At 36.4% G+C, this 18,936-nt stretch overlaps 1 protein-coding gene across 2 annotated transcripts in view; it reads left to right on the forward strand.

The window, feature by feature from the left end:
• The window catches only part of LOC120425734 (protein similar), a 62,805-nt gene that overhangs the window by 16,651 nt on the left and 27,218 nt on the right, over positions 1–18,936 (forward strand). Inside the window, exons 1-5 of one of the 2 annotated variants that reach the window (XM_052706331.1) lie at positions 5,183–5,784; positions 13,137–13,324; positions 13,463–13,671; positions 13,736–14,124; positions 14,187–14,293. In XM_052706331.1, the coding sequence (XP_052562291.1) occupies positions 5,375–5,784; positions 13,137–13,324; positions 13,463–13,671; positions 13,736–14,124; positions 14,187–14,293 (1,303 nt within the window). In that variant the 5' untranslated portion in view covers positions 5,183–5,374. Of the gene's footprint in view, positions 1–5,182; positions 5,785–13,136; positions 13,325–13,462; positions 13,672–13,735; positions 14,125–14,186; positions 14,294–18,936 lie in introns of those variants that run through there. The other variant, XM_039590337.2, reaches the window with a different exon arrangement.

Below are 18,936 nucleotides of genomic sequence, written 5' to 3' on the forward strand. Positions count from 1 at the left end.
ACCGAAGTCGATTAAATACCTGAAAACCATGAGGCAAAACCATAAAAAAATCATTGAAAAACTACTTTGTATTGTTTTACGGGTGCCCAAAAACTTCACACATTTTTTAAAAACTTAGATGTTAAACAAACACGAGAAGTTAGATTTTTAAGGAAAAACTAAAAAGTTTAACCAATATTTTCAAGAACTAAAGCTAGTATGACTTGTGATTTATTTGTTATGAAATACAGTCATGCCCCGGTTTTGCACAACCCCGGTTTTGATTCGTACAGCTGTCTCGGTTAAGCACGGCCCAGTGCTTAACTGAAGCACAGAGCTTATGGGATTTTGGCTGTATGGGAGACATTGGATTTAAACGTATGAAAAATCATGTAAACATCAAAAAATTATAGTGTTTTGAATTCGGGATGATATCAGCTATTCATTAAAAATTATAATTTCATGAAAATTTTCACAAAAATACGTATTTTTCCTGTATTTTGAAAATGCAATGTTTCTCGAAAAACTACTCAAAATTATTGTTATTGCAATATGGGTATCAAATGATTTGAATTTTTTCATACCTTTCGAATGTAAAACCATTTTTATAAAAACACTAAAAATTTTCACAAAACTACGTATTTTCGAAAAAATACTCAAAATTTCAAGTTTTACAATATGGGAATCAAATGATCGGGATTTTTGCATACATTTCAAATTTAATAATAACATTTTTTGAAAATACTCAAAATTTTCGCAAAACTACCAATTTTCGAAAAATACTCAACATTTCTGTTTTTACAATATGGGTATCAAACGATCGGAATATTTTTTATGCATTTGGAATGTAATAACAACATATTTTGAAAACACTCAAAAAATTTACAAAACTACATTTTTTCCGAAAAAAAAAAAAAATGCTCAAAACTTCAGTTTTTACAATATGAGTAGCAAACGATCAGGATTTTTCATACATTCCGAATGTAATAACAACATTTTTTGAAAATACTCAAAATTTTCACAAAACTACGAATTTTCGAAAAAATACTCAACAATTCTGTTTTTACATATTGTATCAAACGATCGTGATTTTTTTTATACATTTGGAATGTAGTAACAACATAGAGATAGGTGTGTGAGCGTTTGCCGCGTTTGGTTCGATGCTCTCCGCGTCAGTTTGGTTTTGATTTCTAAAGTGTTTTTTCGGAGTATTCGGTCCATATTTTGGTTTATTCGGCCCGGGTTTTTTCCAGGGAACCAGGAGATCTGTTGGTCTTGAGTGTTCTCTAACGTGTTTCCGTAAAAATCCGGATTTTCGATACCGGTTGTGCTCCGTCGGTTGTTTGCACTGGTATTTGTGTTGAGGGCGGCCTCTCACTCTTAATGTGTGTGCGTTGTATCGTCGTGTTTTTTCGTTCTATGCGAGCAGTGTTGGGGTGATGACTGGTCGAGTGCGCTGGCGGGTGGATCATCAAATGAAGAAATGGCTGCGCTAGGCTCCTGAGAATTGACCGTGGTGAGGCGGCATTGCACCAGGCCATGCTGGGCCGTTTTTTCGCCATGCTTCCGATGGCGCGCGGACCAGAGGAGCTGCAGGAAGCCCATTCGGAACTGACATATTTGGTGAGCCCGTTCTGATTGCGTGCGTGTGTGGTAGTGTGTGTGTGTGTTGTACTGTGGCAGAGAATGAATCATGTATGCGTGTGCGTTTTAAAAATTGACAGTTTGGATCAGGGTGGGTCTGCTGTTTCAAGGTAGGCTTACTTAACCCTCTAATGTCCATGGTTGCTAATATTAACAGATATTAACTGAGCGTTGTTTGTTACAACTTTGCGATTTTCTCTCTTTCTGTGGAATGCTTTAATTTAGAAAGTCGACGGCACAGGATCACTTTAAACTGCCTATGATATCAGAAATCATACAACTTTTTGTTTATTAAATTTTGATCAATTAGCAAACTGTTATGAATATTTTAAATGATTTTAACTATGGCCACAATCATCTATTTTAATGAATATTTTTTAATATGTCATAAAAAATCTCATGTTCCTATGATCTGATGTTTGATTAACTATTTTTAAAGTATATAAGTTTACTGGTACAATAAGTTGTGTGTAAGAGTTGGTATGAATGAGCTTGATATCTATTAATCAATTTATTTCCAGGTTTTTCAGATTAACTTCATAATTAGTGATAAAAATACGCGAACAAATTCTTCGTAATTGTTTTTTTTTAATCAGTTGCGTCTTTCATGTATTAAGATTACATTAATTGTTTTGTGATTTTAAAAGCCCTTCCTATATCATCGTTGATCAGAAGGTACGGCGTCGGGTAAATTGTGCAATTATTTTTCAAACAATGTGTTAAATTTTCACGGTAAAAAAACTCATTTCTATAGAATCGTTTATCGAAAGACACGCTAACATTTAGGATAGACAATTAGCGCGCGTTTTTGAATTTTTTGATTCGATTGTGAGTAGCGGGCGGTTACTCGGCAACGTGTTCTTCGGAGCCTTTTATACAACGTGTATTTGATACACATCACAGCCGGGTATCTTTGTTCTATGATTTGCAATTGTTTCACGGGAAGATTCGTTTTAAATTGCGTTAGCAAAATATAAATTAACATTCAATTCGACCATTCGTTTCCCGCGAATCGTGGCGACAAATATTGTTTCAACGCGATTGTTTAAGTCCTTCAGATAACATCATAACTCATCAGTCATTAATTGGTCGCTCATCTTATAATAATTTAAAAGTATAAATAGTCTCAGGTCAACTCTACGTAAATATGTAACGCTGAGTTTAATATTTCACCTTTTAAACACACTTAATTTTGATTCTATCTTTCCACAGCCGGCTGTCTAAGATTGAATCATTTATGCTAAACTCAACAGCAAATAACCGGGAATAGTCTCATCCGCATCATCCGATTGTTTGCCTTGAGAATACATAATACACCCTATTCAACAAAATTATTGATTATTGGGCCACATCATCATCCTCTATGATGAATCCTGGCCATTACCCTTCCCAACTAACAAAATCCCAAGTAGAAGTAGTTTTCCGGCACACGCGGGGGTGTGGATATCGTATAGAACCCACCCTTGGTAGCAGCCTGTGCTAACTAACATTCCCGTCCCAATCCCCCGAGATCTACAAACTGACATGGCGGGCGCCGTTGGTGGCCAACGACTGTTTCCTATTCGCATCGGCTCTAGTTTTGATGATCGTGATGTTTTATCTTTTCAGCGCATTCATGCATGCTGTTGATAAGGGAAACATCATTTCTCGATGAAATTTTCAAAAGGCCCTATCTGCATAGGAAACCCATGAGAGATAGGTTGTTTTGAAAATTTAATCTAGATTTGATCGTTGAAGCGTGTGACCGGTTGTGCTGATGGGATATTACGGTCCTGTTCAGCAAAGGAGAAGGACAACCATGGGTGGTCTCTCATGCTCATGCTCATGCTCATGCTCATGATCATGCTCATTTGGAATGTAGTAACAACATATTTTGAAAACACTAAAATTTTTCGCAAAACTACGTTTTTTTCGAAAAAAAATGCTCAAAATTTCAGTTTTTACATTAACTTTTCGAATGTAATAAAAACATTTTTTGAAAACACTCAAAATATCACCAAACAACGTATTTTTGAAAAAATACTCAAAATTTCAGTTTTTACAATATGGTTATCAAACGATCAGGATTTTTTCATACATTTCGAATGTAATAACATTTTTTTTGAAAATATTTAAAATTTTCACAAAACATGCATGCATGAAAAAATCCCGATCGTTTGATACCCATATTGTTAAAACTGAAATTCTGAGTATTTTTTCAAAAATACGTAGTTTTGTGAAAATGTTGAGTATTTTCAAAAAATGTTGTTATTACATTCGAAATGTATGAAAAATCCTGATCGTTTGATACCCATATTATAAAAACTGAAATTTTGAGTATTTTTTCGAAAATACGTAGTGTTGTGAAAATTTTGATAATTTTCAAAAAAAATTATTACATTTGAAATGTTCGAAAAAATCCTGATTTTTTGATAACTTTATTGTAAAAACTGAAATTTTGGGTATTTTTTTTTTCGAAAAACGTAGTTTTGTGAAAATTTTGAGTATTTTCAAAAAAAAATGTTATTACATTCGAAATGTATGAAAAAATCCTGATCATTTGATACCCATATAGCAAAAACAATATATTTTTGGTTTCTTTAGAGAAAAAAAATGCATTTTCAAAATACAGGAAAAATACGTATTTTTGTGAAAATTTTCATGAAATTATAATTTTAATGGATAGCTGACATCATCCCGATTCCAAAACACTATAATATTTTTATGTTTGCATGATTTTTCATACGATTATAGCCAATGTCTCCCATATAGCCAGAACCCCATGAGTCCCTATACAATTGGGTCCTAAAATGAAGCTTAGATTGCTGATATTATTGTTTACAGCGATAAAGCTTACTTTTCTGAGTACAATGACCCTTTGTACGAGCACAAAGGGTTTAAAATGGATTTTTAAATCAATTTTGAAAAATTAACCTCGCGGTCCTTCTTGACAGAAAAGCTCCTACTTGACAGCTCGTTCCAAGGGGACCATAGTTGATCCATCGAAAAAATGTTGTCTTGTCAAAAAAAAAATTTGCATTAAAATGAAAAAAAGTGATCAGAAATGGTTTTTAATCGTGTTTTTTACCGTTGTACATAAAAATTGACATAGGACTTTAGTACCCAATTTTGATGCAACTTAATAATCAGAACCAAGATCAGAACGATTTTCAATAAATTTAAAATTTTCGGGGAAATTTGTAACCCCGGGAAATAGGACGCTCTATATAAATGTTATCATAAAAAAAAAAAATTCTGGATTGTTGCTCAATTTAGGTTTGACCGCTCAATCCTCACTTAATTTCCACTAGATGTCACCTCTCTGCGGTTTTACAACCAGCTGTCAATACGGCTTATCACTGATAATGTCGCGGATTCCGGCTGAAGGATTCACTTCTTCATAGAATTGTTGTTAGCCTTTTTTTTGGTGGCCCCTCCGTCACGAAGATCTCTCCGAGGGTATAGATAAGACACCTCAACGAGTTTATCACGGCCCTCTCTCCCACTTTTGGAATGATAACACCACACTCGGGTTGTACAACATGAATTGGCCATTCAGCTGATTAGGACGGGATCCTCCTGCCTCTGGAGGGTCGTTAATCATTCGCGGATATTCGGCTGTCCAAGGTGGACGTCTCTGCTTGTTCGTCGGCAATTCGGTTCGTGTCTTGTTTGAAGTCGCGCGCGCGTGGTGATGAAACTTCCTGTCCGAGGAAGCTGATAACGTGGTTGGATAGGGCTTCTTGGGAAGACACTTTTGATATCGTTCAAAATGATGCAGACTTGGAGTGGTCCCGGTGAAATGTACGGGAATGATAGTGCTTCGTTTTACGGACCTCCCCAGAACGGGAGCTTCTACTATCCAGAGAAACAGTGTCAAAGTTACGGACAGTCGCAACAGTTTGGGGCGGTTCCGCAACCGGGCTATCCGAATCTTCCGGTTGGTAACAACGGAGTAGTGCCCGCGTTTCAACAGCAGCAGCAGCAAGCTTATCAACCGGTGTCGTATTCGGCGGCGCCACCACAGGTGAATCATGCCTACCTGGAACAGCCTTATCCGCTGCCGAATGTGCCACCCTGTCAGGGACCTCCGGGTGGTCCGTGGAACTATGGATATTGTTACGGATTTTACGGAGAGGCCCCCTGCCCGTACGTGGATGTTGTTGATATGGAGGATTTTATGTAAGTGAAGAAGTCGTTGATTGGTTCGACTTGGGTAGCCAATCAGAAGACCTGGATAGGCTGCCATAAACCACTTGATAAAGTGGTTTTGTGGTTGGAAGTTTGATGGTTTGTTATTGGTTGGATGTTATCTCTAAAGATTGCGAAGGTCGCGCATTTGAGGAGTTACTTTAAAGGAAGAATCTTCATGATCTTTCTTGTTCTTTCGTGAATAACATATCAGACACGTGATCATAATTTTGATAGGACATAACAAACCCCTTTATATCTGAAGCATTCTATTCTAAAGCTAAGAATCCGCATTGGTGCTGGCCTTGTGTTGTTTTCCCGACATCGACAGTGGAACATTTATTGCTGCAAATAGTAGCTAGTTTATCGTGTGTTTGCCTCAGGCAGTAATCAAGAGTGCGATAAAAACAAGAAGCATTTTTTTTAGCAGATACTACTCTTTTCGAGCTGAGGGATAATTCAGAACAAGTTTTCTCAATTATGAATCTTGCTCAATATGACCCTCAAAGTCAATTTTATAAACATTAGTTCTACTAACTGTGCTAAACATTCAGATCAAGATCCAAATGCGACGCAACATAAAATATCTAAAAAAAAAATTCCGTCAACAGCTTCACATGATGCTGCTATATTTTCATAACAAAACCACGCGACTACGCTGTGTGTAAAATCTAAAATCACCTTCTCTTCGTCAGCCCCTCAGTCCCTTCCCCTTAAACACAACCTGTTGATCATTGCATCGCGCAAGCAAGTTGAGTCTGGTCGGATCGTCACATGCTGTTCCGCCATCCACGCGGGCTTGGCCACAGCCGGCGAAATGCAATGAACTGAGAGTCGAAGCTGCAGCATGTGATTCATTTCGCTAGATTTTCCCGCCAAGTGCCAAACCACGTACTGTACGCGAATTGGTGGTTTAAGGGAGGGTAGTTATAGCTTTTTTGGTATTCATTATTGTTGTTGTTTTTTTTTTCAATTAAAACTTATTCAATTATTTAATCAAAGAAAAAGGAAGTTCTCTCGTATAGCGTTTACCGACTTTAAATGTACAAAATCAAAAAATAAAAATCAAATTATTCGCTCTACAGCATTGCCTTGGCGTTCCGATTGCAAGATTCCTACTCGAAACTAGGTGTCCGAAGGCTTGATTGTTGAGTGCAATTGCAAACCTCTTTTTACACCTTAGTTTCCATCCACCCCGGGATTCAAACTGACGACCTTTGGATTGTGAGTCCAACTGCCTACCAGCGACTCCACCGAGGCAGGACCCAGGGAGACGATTCCTACACCTGGACTGAGCTATCGACCTAACATCTAGGTTAGTCCGGGGCCAACATTTACTTCCCGTCCGACGGAAGGCGTGATCAGACAAATTTCGTCTCAAAATTTGCCACCGGGACCTTCTGGGATCGAACCCAGGCCGACTGGGTGAGAGGCAATCACGCTTACCCCTACACCACGGTCCCGGCAAATGTACAAAATATAAGATTGAAATATGAGTTTTGAGTTGAGCAAAAACAAAGTCCATTTTATAATTTTGTCCTGAACTCTGTTTTTTTCCACCCCAACTTGATCATCATTATTTCGTTAACTTTTTATAAGCTAATCAAAATGTGTATATGATAGGGCCCTGATTCTAATAAAAAAATATTAAAATTATGTCAAAGGGGCACCCCACAAACCTCGCAACTTTTTTGGAAATTTCAACTAAATTTTCAATAAGGCTGAGAATCCAATATTAAGCATTTTTGAAATGTTGATGTTATTTTCAAAATTTTACCAACATTTTTTGAGAAAAGATCAGAAAATTCCACAAATGCTTTAATCTGAATTAAACGAAATTTCAGAAAACTTTCTTAACTTTTTGAAATAAAAAATTATAGTGATGATCACTCATGGACACCATTTAAAAAAATCGAAAAACTTCAAATATTTAGTTAATATCAAACATTAAGTAACAATATCTTGAAAACGAGCAGTTTTTAAAGTTTAAAAGTTGCGGGGTTCGTCTCCTAAAACACATAACAAAATTTATAAAAAATACGGTTTTTGGGAAACTGACTTTTTTTTAAAGGTAGTTTAAAATCGCTTTTTTCCGTGTTCTGTGAAGGCCTCGGAAAAATTTCTCCTCGGATAATCGAACCACAAAAAAAAAAATAACTACGCTAACGTGATTTAACTGTTTTTAATCCAAGATGACGGGCAATATGGCGGTGACGTAATATTAAAAAATGCATTTTATTATTTAATAGGCAATCAACTATTGAAATTTGACTAAAATAGGGTCGCAGAACTCGAATTTGATGTTTAAAACAATTAAAAGAAGAAAAAAAAACGAAAAAATATGTTTGCTCGTGATTTGATTCTTCGAAGTCCTACACAAACCTTCTGATACACAGAAAAAAAAAATCATGATAATATTACATCTGGGAAGGGGTACATCTTTTATGTCAGAAAAAAGGTGTAATTTTACCTCTGGAAATGTGTAATTTTACCACTTTTCTGGTGTAATGTCACTTTTTTAGTCTAAATTGAGGTAAAATTACATCATAAAAAAGGTAATATTCAACCTTCAAAAATTACAGCTTCCAAATTATTATTATTTTCTGTGTAATCGAACTTCGGATAATCGAGGCTTCGAATAATCGAGTCTGGACTATTTTTTCTTAATATTCCTTATCAATACCTACAACTCTGCCGAAGACATAACATTTTTTTTTATGGATAGCTGTCAAAATTGTTCAGAGACTTGTATGAACAAACTAATGATGCAAAATGACTCTTGTGGTCATTGGGGGAGCCCCCTGGAAAGTTTTAGTCAAATAAAAAATTCAAATGAAATACATTTTCGGTTTTCTTGAACTTGAAAGCGGTGGAACTTAGAAAACAAGTTGAAGTAATTTTGCAAATTAAATTTTGTTCCTACCCTAGTAACATTTTAGGTTTTAAGTAGGCCATATAAGCCTATTTAGGCCGTATGAGGGTTTTCAGAACCATGATAAAACCTGTAAGTTTAAAAATGTTACTAGGGTAAAATGATTTCATTTTTTGACAAGACTTTCGATTCGACAAACACATTAAAAAAATGAAAATGTTTCCGGTATCAGAAATTGTCTTTTTTAAATCCCAAAAACAAAACAATTTCAAAAATTAAAACATACTTATTTTGGGAATTCGTGAATAATGAATTTTGAAATGTTGCAAATTTGGTAGGTTGAATATTACCTCTTCTTTTAAGTAATATTACCTAAAAAATGTGCAAAAATGTGATCCTGATGAATGTTCGCCATAAACTTATGAAATTTTATCATTTTCTGATGTAATATTACAATTTTTTTTTGACACAAAATTTGTCATCATTCCCTAATGAATATTACCATCATTTTTTTTCTGTGTAGTAATGAAAAGTTAAATAACAAAATTGGGAAATGTTTTATCGGTATATCTACATTTTTTCTGAGTCATATCCAAAACCTACAACTTTGGCGGAGGCTTGATCATAAAAAAAACATTCCCATTTTTAAATGACCTGCTCGTAAAATTGTATGGAGCCTTGGATGGAAAAAACTAGTGATGCAAAATTGCTTGTTTCGACATAAGGAATGCATGGACAAAGTTTCATCCTAATAATAAAAAAAAAATACATAGATAAGTTGATTTGCAAAAACGTACAGAATTTCTCGAAGGATAAATTTGGTGACCTAAACCACAAATTTCAAAATATGCTACAATGTTAGCATTCCAAATTTTACTAAACAAATACTTATTTTTTTACCATTACCACGAGGTTATTTTTTTTGGCAAATGTTGGTTGGTAGATAGTTATAATATTTTAAATGAATTTTTTATTAAGTCCCCCTACAAGAACATCAAAATTTATTGTTTATACATTTTAATTAATAATGTTATATCTTAACAAATTTTTTTTTTTTAATCAGTGAAATGATTAGCTTGCACCGATCAGCTGTCCACCATCCTTCAACATTTGTTTGAAATTTGGTCAGGGGTGTCCAGAAGCGACACTCTTTAAGGAGCTAGGAATGCAAATGAGTAAAACATGAACAGATCGAAGATAGAGTCATTTGCGGTACTTTCACTGAGTAGCGTAACGGCGTGTACTAGAGGCACTCACAAGACACTTAAATCTTGCGCGTGACCTTATTTACGAATCGGTGGGGGGAGAAACAGAACATCCACTAGCTAGTAGTACTCACAGCTAGGTCTATGAAGATCGTCACGTACACAAACTTTAAATCTTGTACTGTTTACTCTCGGTGATTAATTAAATGAGGATTACCCCAATCGGTCAAATGCAAATTTTTCAAGTACCTTTCCTTCATTATCTCATAGCCGCAAACGCACAATCGCCAAATTTGTCAAATCTGAAAGTGCGCCAGCTGTCACATTGTTCTACCCCCGGCGAACCCATCGAATGATTTATTGACCCATTCGATTCGAGTCCAGATTGAACCGTTTTTTTTTTCGCTTTTGTTGGAAATATGGTCGCATATTTGATTGGCGCATGGTTTTTTCTTCTATCACTTGCTGCAATAAAATGTCTTAGAAGGTGGCGGCGGCGCCCCTTATCCGGATCTTGATAGCCGCTAATTTGGTGTAACAGGGGTCGGTAAAACCTTTCATCCAGTAGCTGCCAACAGGTAGTCATCGGCCGGCAAACTGACGCCCACAATTACCGGGGTGACAGATCATCTTACGGCGATACGAGCGCGGGTCGCCACGATGCCGCCGGGAGTTGGACAAAGAAAGGTTGACAAACTGCACCGTACTCGGTGGATCATCCCACTTTTTTCCATGTCCAACTTTTTTTTTGGCGAAGGTCAGTCGTTGCCCACGCAGTATCATCGCCAATAGCTCCAGTAGAAGTCGTAAAACGAACAGATAGTCCGGGAGCAACTTCGGTGGCTCGTCAATTTGGTCAAATTATTGCCGATTTGAAGAAGCCTCACTCGGATACACAACCTGGTGTCATCATAATCGTTCGAATTATTGGCCCATATCAATTGCCACAGGAGCACGTAGAGATTAAGGTTTATGTTTGGAACTGATAAGCCGGGAGGGAGAATATGAAGGGCTAGCTAATTCAGTGGTTTTTGATAGTAAAGGTTGTAAAAATCACTTATTTGGTGGGAATGTTGAGTGTACGATTAAATATATAAACAATCCATTTAAATACTTTTTTATATTTTATAGGTCGAAAAGCTTACCCGAGCAGACGGTAATAACTTTGGAATAACATTGTTTTATATTTGAATATACTAGGCCAATAACATTTTTTGTTATTTATAACAAGTTTTGTTATTCGCCGTTATGATTTTGTTATTAGACTGTTATTGTAATAACAGACTTATAACATTTTTAGTTATTCTTCGAACAAATCTTTGTTATTATTTTTTGTTATTTTGACAACTAATCCGATCATCCCAATAACATGTGGAGTTTTTCTTCCATAACAAAAAATTTTATTCCCAAGTTGTGTTTGCTTTCAATCAATATCAGACCAACAACAAATTTTGTTATAATAACATAAACTGATATCCAACTCTTATGCAAAAATTGATTTTGCAAGAATATTCCATAACGCTTTTTGTTATTTTATCAGTATTTGTTATTGAAATGGCATGAATTTTGTTATAATAGTCTGCCCGGGTAGTATGATGATTTAACGGATTCGCTCACAACATTTCGATCCGTGTTTTTTTCACTTTTGTTGACGTTAATAAAGGAGCTTTAATTCGGCCCGTTAACAGACTTATTTTTTTTTATTTTAAGGATTTTTTACATTATTTGGCATTTTGGAAATTTAAAAATTTAGCAATCAGAGGTTGTATCCGATCAAAAACAAAAATGGAAAATTACAGGATTTTGTTCAGTTTTTTTTAAATTATTTTCTCCAAGGGTGCTTATCCTTCATGAAGTATTTTTCAATTGCAAAAAAAAACTGAACATTTTTTTTATCAAAAAAAAAAAAACCTAAGGTATATTAAATTTGAAATTGAAAACGGTTCACTTTATCAAAAAGGTAGAGTCATTTTAGATTGCAAATGTAATTTTGCTTCTAAAAATTATTTTTGATATTTTGTTCGACAATATTTGATATTTTTCCATAAATTGCCAATTTTTCAAAAAATATTCATTATTTCAAAAAAATTTGCACCATCCTAAAATCTAGCGCAAGGAAGATTTTGCAGTCCCCTTAAACGTGTTAAAATCGAAAATTACAAAATACGTATTTTGGGAATGCAAATTTAAGGCAAGTATTAGACTATGGCAAACAAACTTGCATTTTTTTGATAATTTGGTTTGTATGCAGAAACGTCAGCCTGCGTACATTTTGAGTTGTTTGCAGGTTTGTCAAACTGTCAAATAAGAAAAAAGTGCGAGTTTGTTTGTTTGTCACATTTTATATGTTTTTGTGTCGATATCGGTTGGTGCCGGCAATAATTCTACAGTACTTTTTCAATGGGACTTATAAAAACGTTTTTTTGTTGGCATTGAAATAGATTCGATTTTTGTAAGCATTTCTGTCAATTCATATTAAAAATGGGAACAAACGGATAAAATCTTCTTATAACATATTCATAAAGTTTACTAATCTAAAAAAAATGTTCCTGCTTATACGAACATGATTTTTTTCTATGAACTATTCTACATCAAGAGAAAAAGAAGGGAGGTTTGATGCTTTCAAAAATGTGTACACGTGGTTCATGGAATACCCGTTATTTAAAAATGTTAAAGATATCACAAAAATATAAAACAAACAGATATTTTTTTTTCATTTTTATAGTTTTAAAATTTATTTAATTATTTTAGGACATTAGAACATTTTCATGTGCATGCCTGGCTCGAACACTCAAAGCGTGTTCTAGCGTGTTGCTCGTACTGACTCAGAGCAAGGGTGAGATGTAGGTGTAAGGGCAGTGCGCGTCGTCGGGAACCTAGTGCATAAGATCGGTCAAGGCCCGTTCTTTCACTGAAAATTGGGAATTGCGAATTTAGGACATTAGGACATTTTTTACCACTCTACCTCACCGTATTTCTGAAAAATCAGAGGCAATTTTTTTTTTTTCAAAAAACTTCAAATTTTTTTTATGAAAATATAAATTAAATCACTAAAAACAGTATAATTTTTTTTTTTTGCATTGAAAATCATATTAAGCATGTTTGGGCTGGATTAAAAATATTTTGAATTTTTATGAAATTCCAATGCACAGCATCGCAAACACTTTTTTTTCGCAAAAAAATAAAATCCGTTCTTTTTTTTTGGGTCAAATGTGCGGCTTCACCAAACATTCTCTAATTGCACTTTTTTCCCTCTCCTCCCCCAGGAACAACGAAAAGCGCAAGGAAAAATCGCGCGACGCCGCCCGATGTCGCCGGTCACGCGAGACGGAAATCTTCCAGGAGCTGGCCGGGCTGTTGCCGATGCCCCAGGAGGACGTCGAGCATCTGGACAAGGCCAGCGTGATGCGGCTGTCGATTGCGTTCCTGCGCGTCCGCGACATGCTCGAACTTTGTGAGTAAAATTAAAACTTCGGACGGTTAAGGGTGGGCGGCGAGCTTTGCTCGCTGTGCTTCCCAAACTGACACCGAGGTGGCGACACCAGCTTTACTAACGAAAGCTTCGTTTTTATTTTCTTTTTTGAACTCACAGTTCCGGACATTGGGAAGAAGGTGGCTGCCGAGCAAGAGAAGGATGGCGAGGATGTTGACCAGGACTCGAAGGCTGCGCTCAGCGAGTTGATGATTGAACAGGAACAGCTTGCGCTGCAAACGTTGGACGGATTCTTGCTGGTTCTGTCCGCGGACGGTGATGTCACGTACGTCTCGGAGAACGTTGGCGAGTTTCTGGGCATTGCACAGGTTGGTTGAACGAGTTGGGTTGGAGTTGGGAGCGAGTTTATAATGACTTTTCGTATTGTTTCAGATTGACATGATGGGTCAACCGATCTGGGACTACTCGCACCAGTGTGACCACGAAGAGTTGCGTGAGGCGCTGAACGGCCGTCACCACAGCCCGTCGGAGCTGGTCAAGGGAGTGGCCAATAGCGATTGTAAGCCGCAGGAAACGCGCGATTTCTTCCTCAGGCTAAAGTGCACTCTGACGAGCCGCGGCCGTTCGGTCAACATCAAGAGCGCCTCGTACAAGGTGATCCACGTGACGGGCCACATCGCGTGCAAGGAGGACGGTCAGCGCCAGCTGGTGGCCGTTGCGCGCCCTTTGCCGCACCCGTCCAACATTGAGGTGCCGCTGGACGCTAGCACCTTTCTGAGCAAGCATTCGCTGGACATGAAGTTTAGCTACGTTGATGATAAGTGAGATCTAGCTTTAATTCGCAAATCAACTATTTTTTGACAAAAATCTCTCCAATTTGCAGAATGTTCGCCCTGCTCGGGTACAACCCGGCCGATCTGATGGGCAAACCGCTGTACGAGTGTCACCACGGCATCGATTCGGAGCACTTGATGGGCACCTTCAAGAACGGTAAGAGTACATTACAACCCTCCAACCTCCCTGACTGTGTGGTCGTTTCCTCCCGGAAGTATGTTCCTCACCCATTAAGGCGTTAGGAACTTTCCAGGGAGCTTCAATCGCAAATCACGTATAATTTCGAAATTAAATTCAGCTTGTAAAATTTTATGGAAAAAACGCGCGTAATGTGCGTCGCGTCGTTAAAAAGAAAATTTGAACAGTGGGGGGAAGTACGCAAGCAGGAAGGAAAACATTCCTGCTAAGCTTTCGCCAGCCAGTCAGCGACAAACCCTCTGGTTCTGGTTTTTGGCAAGCGTCTCATCGTTCTTTATGAAAATGCGTGCATAATTGGTTCGCCACTGTCGTCGATTCAGCGCAGAAAGATGCGGGGGTGGTTTTGTTGGTGTTGGTTTTGGTTTTGGAAAAGCGCTTGGTCTTTGCTCTGTTTTAGGGTAATGTATTCAAATGAGTTGATTCGTTCTTCTTCGTTTGTTTAGAGGAAATTCCCGGCAATTGATTCAATTGCATTCAGAGATATTAGGCTGTATTTTGTTTTTTAAATTGTGTTTATTCTTGTTTTTGTTTCGTTTCTATTTGAGCAGTTCTCTAGGATTTCGGTCATTCGATTTTTTTTGTATTTTTTAATCCGACTGAAACTTTTTTGGTGCCTTCGGTATGCCCAAAGAAGCCATTTTGCATCATTAGTTTGTCCATATAATTTTCCATACAAATTCGGCAGCTGTCCATACAAAAATGATGTATGAAAATTCAAAAATCTGTATCTTTTGAAGGAATTTTTTGATCGATTTGGTGTCTTCGGCAAAGTTGTAGGTATGGATACGGACTACACTGGAAAAAAATAATACACGGTAAAAAAAATTTGGTGATTTTTTTATTTAACTTTTTATCACTAAAACTTGATTTACAAAAAAACACTATTTTTAATTTTTTTTATTTTTTGATATGTTTTAGAAGGCATAAAATGCCAACTTTTCAGAAATTTCCAGGTTGTGCAAAAAATCACTGACCGAGTTATGAATTTTTTAATCAATACTGATTTTTTCAAAAAATCGAAATTTTGGTCGTAAAAATTTTTCAACTTCATTTTTCGATGTAAAATCAAATTTGCGGCGTAATATTGAATGTTTGGCCCGTTTAAAATGTTAGTCTTGATTTTAAATTTTTAAAAATATTTTTTTCGAAAAGATCGGAAAATTTCACGAATGTTTCATATCTTAACATTGTAAATCGGACCTATAGTTGCTGAGATATCGACATTAGAAAATGATGGGTTGTTTGGGTGAGACTTAGAAATCATCAATTTTCCTGTTTTTTAGCCTTTGCATAGCAATATCTCAGCAACTATGGGTAGCATCAACAAAGTTCAATAAAGCAAAATATAGAGAATTTTCTCAGCTTTTCAAAAATATTTTTTTCAAAGGTGGGCAAACATGGGCACTAATTTTAAAAAAATTAAAAACTGCGACTATTTTCAAAAAAGTTACCTAAAAATGGCTATAACTTGAAAACTGTGCACTTTATCAAAAATTCAGTAAAGTACTTTTTGATTGCAAATTCAATTTTACATCGAAAAATGAAGTTGAAAAAATGTTGCGACCGATATTTCGATTTTTTGAAAAAATCAGTATTGATTCAAAAAATCATAACTCGGTCAAAGATTTTTTGCCCATTCTGGAAATTTCTGAAAAGTTGGCATTTTATGTCCTCTAAAACATATCAAAAAATAAAAAAATTAAAAATAGTGTTTTTTTGCAAATCAAGTTTTAGTGACAAAAAGTTAAATTAAAAATCACCAATTTTTTTTTACCGTGTATCATTTTTTTTCAGTGTAGTCCATATCCATACCTACAACTTTGTCGAAGACACCAACTCGATCAAAAAATTCCTTCAAAAGATACAGATTTTTGAATTTTCACATATCATTTTTGTATGGACAGCTGCCAAATTTGTATGGAAAATTATATAGACAAACTAATGATGCAAATTGGCTTCTTTGGGCATACCGAAGGCACCAAAAAAGTTTCAGCCGGATTAAAAAATACAAAAAAAATCGAATGACCGAAAACTCAGAGAATTGCTCAAGACTAGATTAGATTCGATGAGATTAGATAAGATTGGATAAGATTAGATATGATTGAATTAGGTAAGATTAGATTAGATTGGAACGTTTTTATATTTTAAAGATACACACATAAAATTTTGAATATTATGTTGAAGTAAAATCGAACTATTAATCTTACAGTTCTTCTATGAAATGTCGATAAAATGTAGAGTACATGTGATCCAGAAAACAAATTCGGAGGTAATTGTTTATTTAAAACGACACCAACTGGTGCGTTGACAGATGATAGATGTCATCAAGGTATTTTACATGTGAGAAGATACTAGAAGTTTTTACATCGATATTTTGACTTCCGCTTCAAAACTCGTTTCTTCAAAAATAGGGATGCCAAAATTTTTGATCTTCATTTACTTGTAGAATGGAGTATTTTGAACATTGATAAGACATTCTATCAAGTCGAGGATCTTCGCGCTTCCAACATTCAATTTTCCATCACGGTTGTACAATTCATCGTCATTATATCGCTACCATGCAGGGTAAAGTTATGGCCACACTATCCCAAGGAGCATGTGTTGGCCCCAGCAAAACGGCACATTGCAGGGTTGGGGTTTTCTCCGTCCGTTTACCAATTGCAACCAGGCTCATACATTTGCACGAACTGCATTTCCACACCCCCTTTTGGAGGAACTGTATCGAAGTGAAAGTTGAACGTCCCTATAAAAATGGGGAGAAGCAGAAAAAAAGCTCCACTTCCATTGGCGAAATATAAAATAAAATTTATATTATTGTGATGGTGCAGCATGCAAACACTTCTTTATGGGGGTCGTTCACGAATGACGAGCCGGACCGATAAGACGGGCGGAACGGCACCACGTTCTTCACTTAGGCTGATTAGGCAAGGAGAAGGGAGAACCCTTTCAGGTCAAGTTTATGGCAGTTGGAGAGATAAAACAAAACTTCATTGTTTCGTTTTTTGGGGGAGGCGTTATGATGGGGGGGTTGTTTTTGTTTTTGTTTTTTGGGATACTCTACGGAAATGTTGTAAGACTACCCTATTAAAGCTCGATTCGGGATCTAAACGGCTTGAGTGATGGCGTTGCCTTCCCCAACCTAATAAAACAGCACAAAAACAATAAAATAAAATCTGCTCGCCTTTTGCATTGAGCATGGTCAGCCATTGGGCTCGTTCTAGACTGATTTTCGTTGAGGATGAAGCTGCTGAATTTGAAGGTGTACCAGCACCACCTAGCCAGCTATAAACCATCCTGGCCAAAACAGATCGTCCCAAATAGGGTCGTAAAACAAGAGGCACCGACACTCACACCCAATCAATCACGTCCTGCGTCGTGAGTAACGTGACACGAGAGAGAAATCGCAGTTTTATATGAAATTAAATTACTTTATGGTAAGATTTATTTAAAAAAATGTCATAAACTTTATTGAAAGAATTCAAATTTAAAAAATTTCTTCATCAACATCGAGCGCACTTTGTCCCCGAAACCGGAATAATTTTGCCATAAACCTCAATGTAACACATACGAATATTAGGCTCGATAAAAACAAGCTCATAACACTTGGTGGTTTGTAACCTCTACCCGCGCGACACGGGGACCTGATTTGAATTTTATCTATTAATCGAATCTCTACCTCCTCTCCCCCTCTCCTCCACACAAGAGCTCATACGATCGTAACGGCACCATTAGCGTACTAATGAGGATCCAATTTCGCGAGCTTTGCCAAATTGTTTTATGCTAATTGAAACAGTTGACGGTTGCGTAATTTTACGTCTTTTTTGTTGTTGTTGTTTGGGAAATTTGATGAACAACAAATTTGCAAACAATACAATTCGAACTGCTTTAGAAAGCTCCCTGGTGAAACCAAAGGAACGTGATCAGCAGTGGACCTGGTTTTAGGTCAATTTTGGACAATGAGTAGCTTGGTGGGTAGACTGGCTGACTCCGAAAACAGTTGGACGATTTTGGGAGTGGTCTAGCAAGTGACTTTATTATTATTATTTTTACAGTTAAATCATCACTAAACCCCAAAACTGAAATACTTAAAAAGGTTCCAAAATGTTGATTTTAGAAAAAAAAATGAAAGTAACGGGTTGAGAAACCGATTTTTGCATCGAGATTGAAGTGATTCTCTCATCCAACGCTAGGGGCGCTGGCAGTGGTGTAAGGCTGTCTTGTAAATATTTTAAACAATGGCTTGCCGTTACAAGCAGAATAAAACTATGAAAAAGCAAAGCAAAAAATATATACTACACATTTTTCACTCGCGCTTCTTTGCTGTACATTGCACTATGCAGTTTGCACATTTTAGCCGCTAATTTACCCCTTCCAGTTATTATTTTCCAATCGACGAATTATGAAATATGTTAAAAGGGACTAAAAGGGCATCTTTTGCGCTACAGTTTAGAATTATGCAAAATTTGGTACCAAGTTTTTTGATTTTTTTTTGGAAAACTGTATTTTTTGGAAAAAAATGAAATATTGTCAAACAAATACAAAAAGTCATGTTTGATGAAAAATTAAAGTTGCAATCGAAAATGACACTTCACTTTTTTGTG

This window comes from Culex pipiens, chromosome 1, assembly GCF_016801865.2.
Source record: "Culex pipiens pallens isolate TS chromosome 1, TS_CPP_V2, whole genome shotgun sequence".
Taxonomy (NCBI): Eukaryota; Metazoa; Arthropoda; class Insecta; order Diptera; family Culicidae; genus Culex; species Culex pipiens.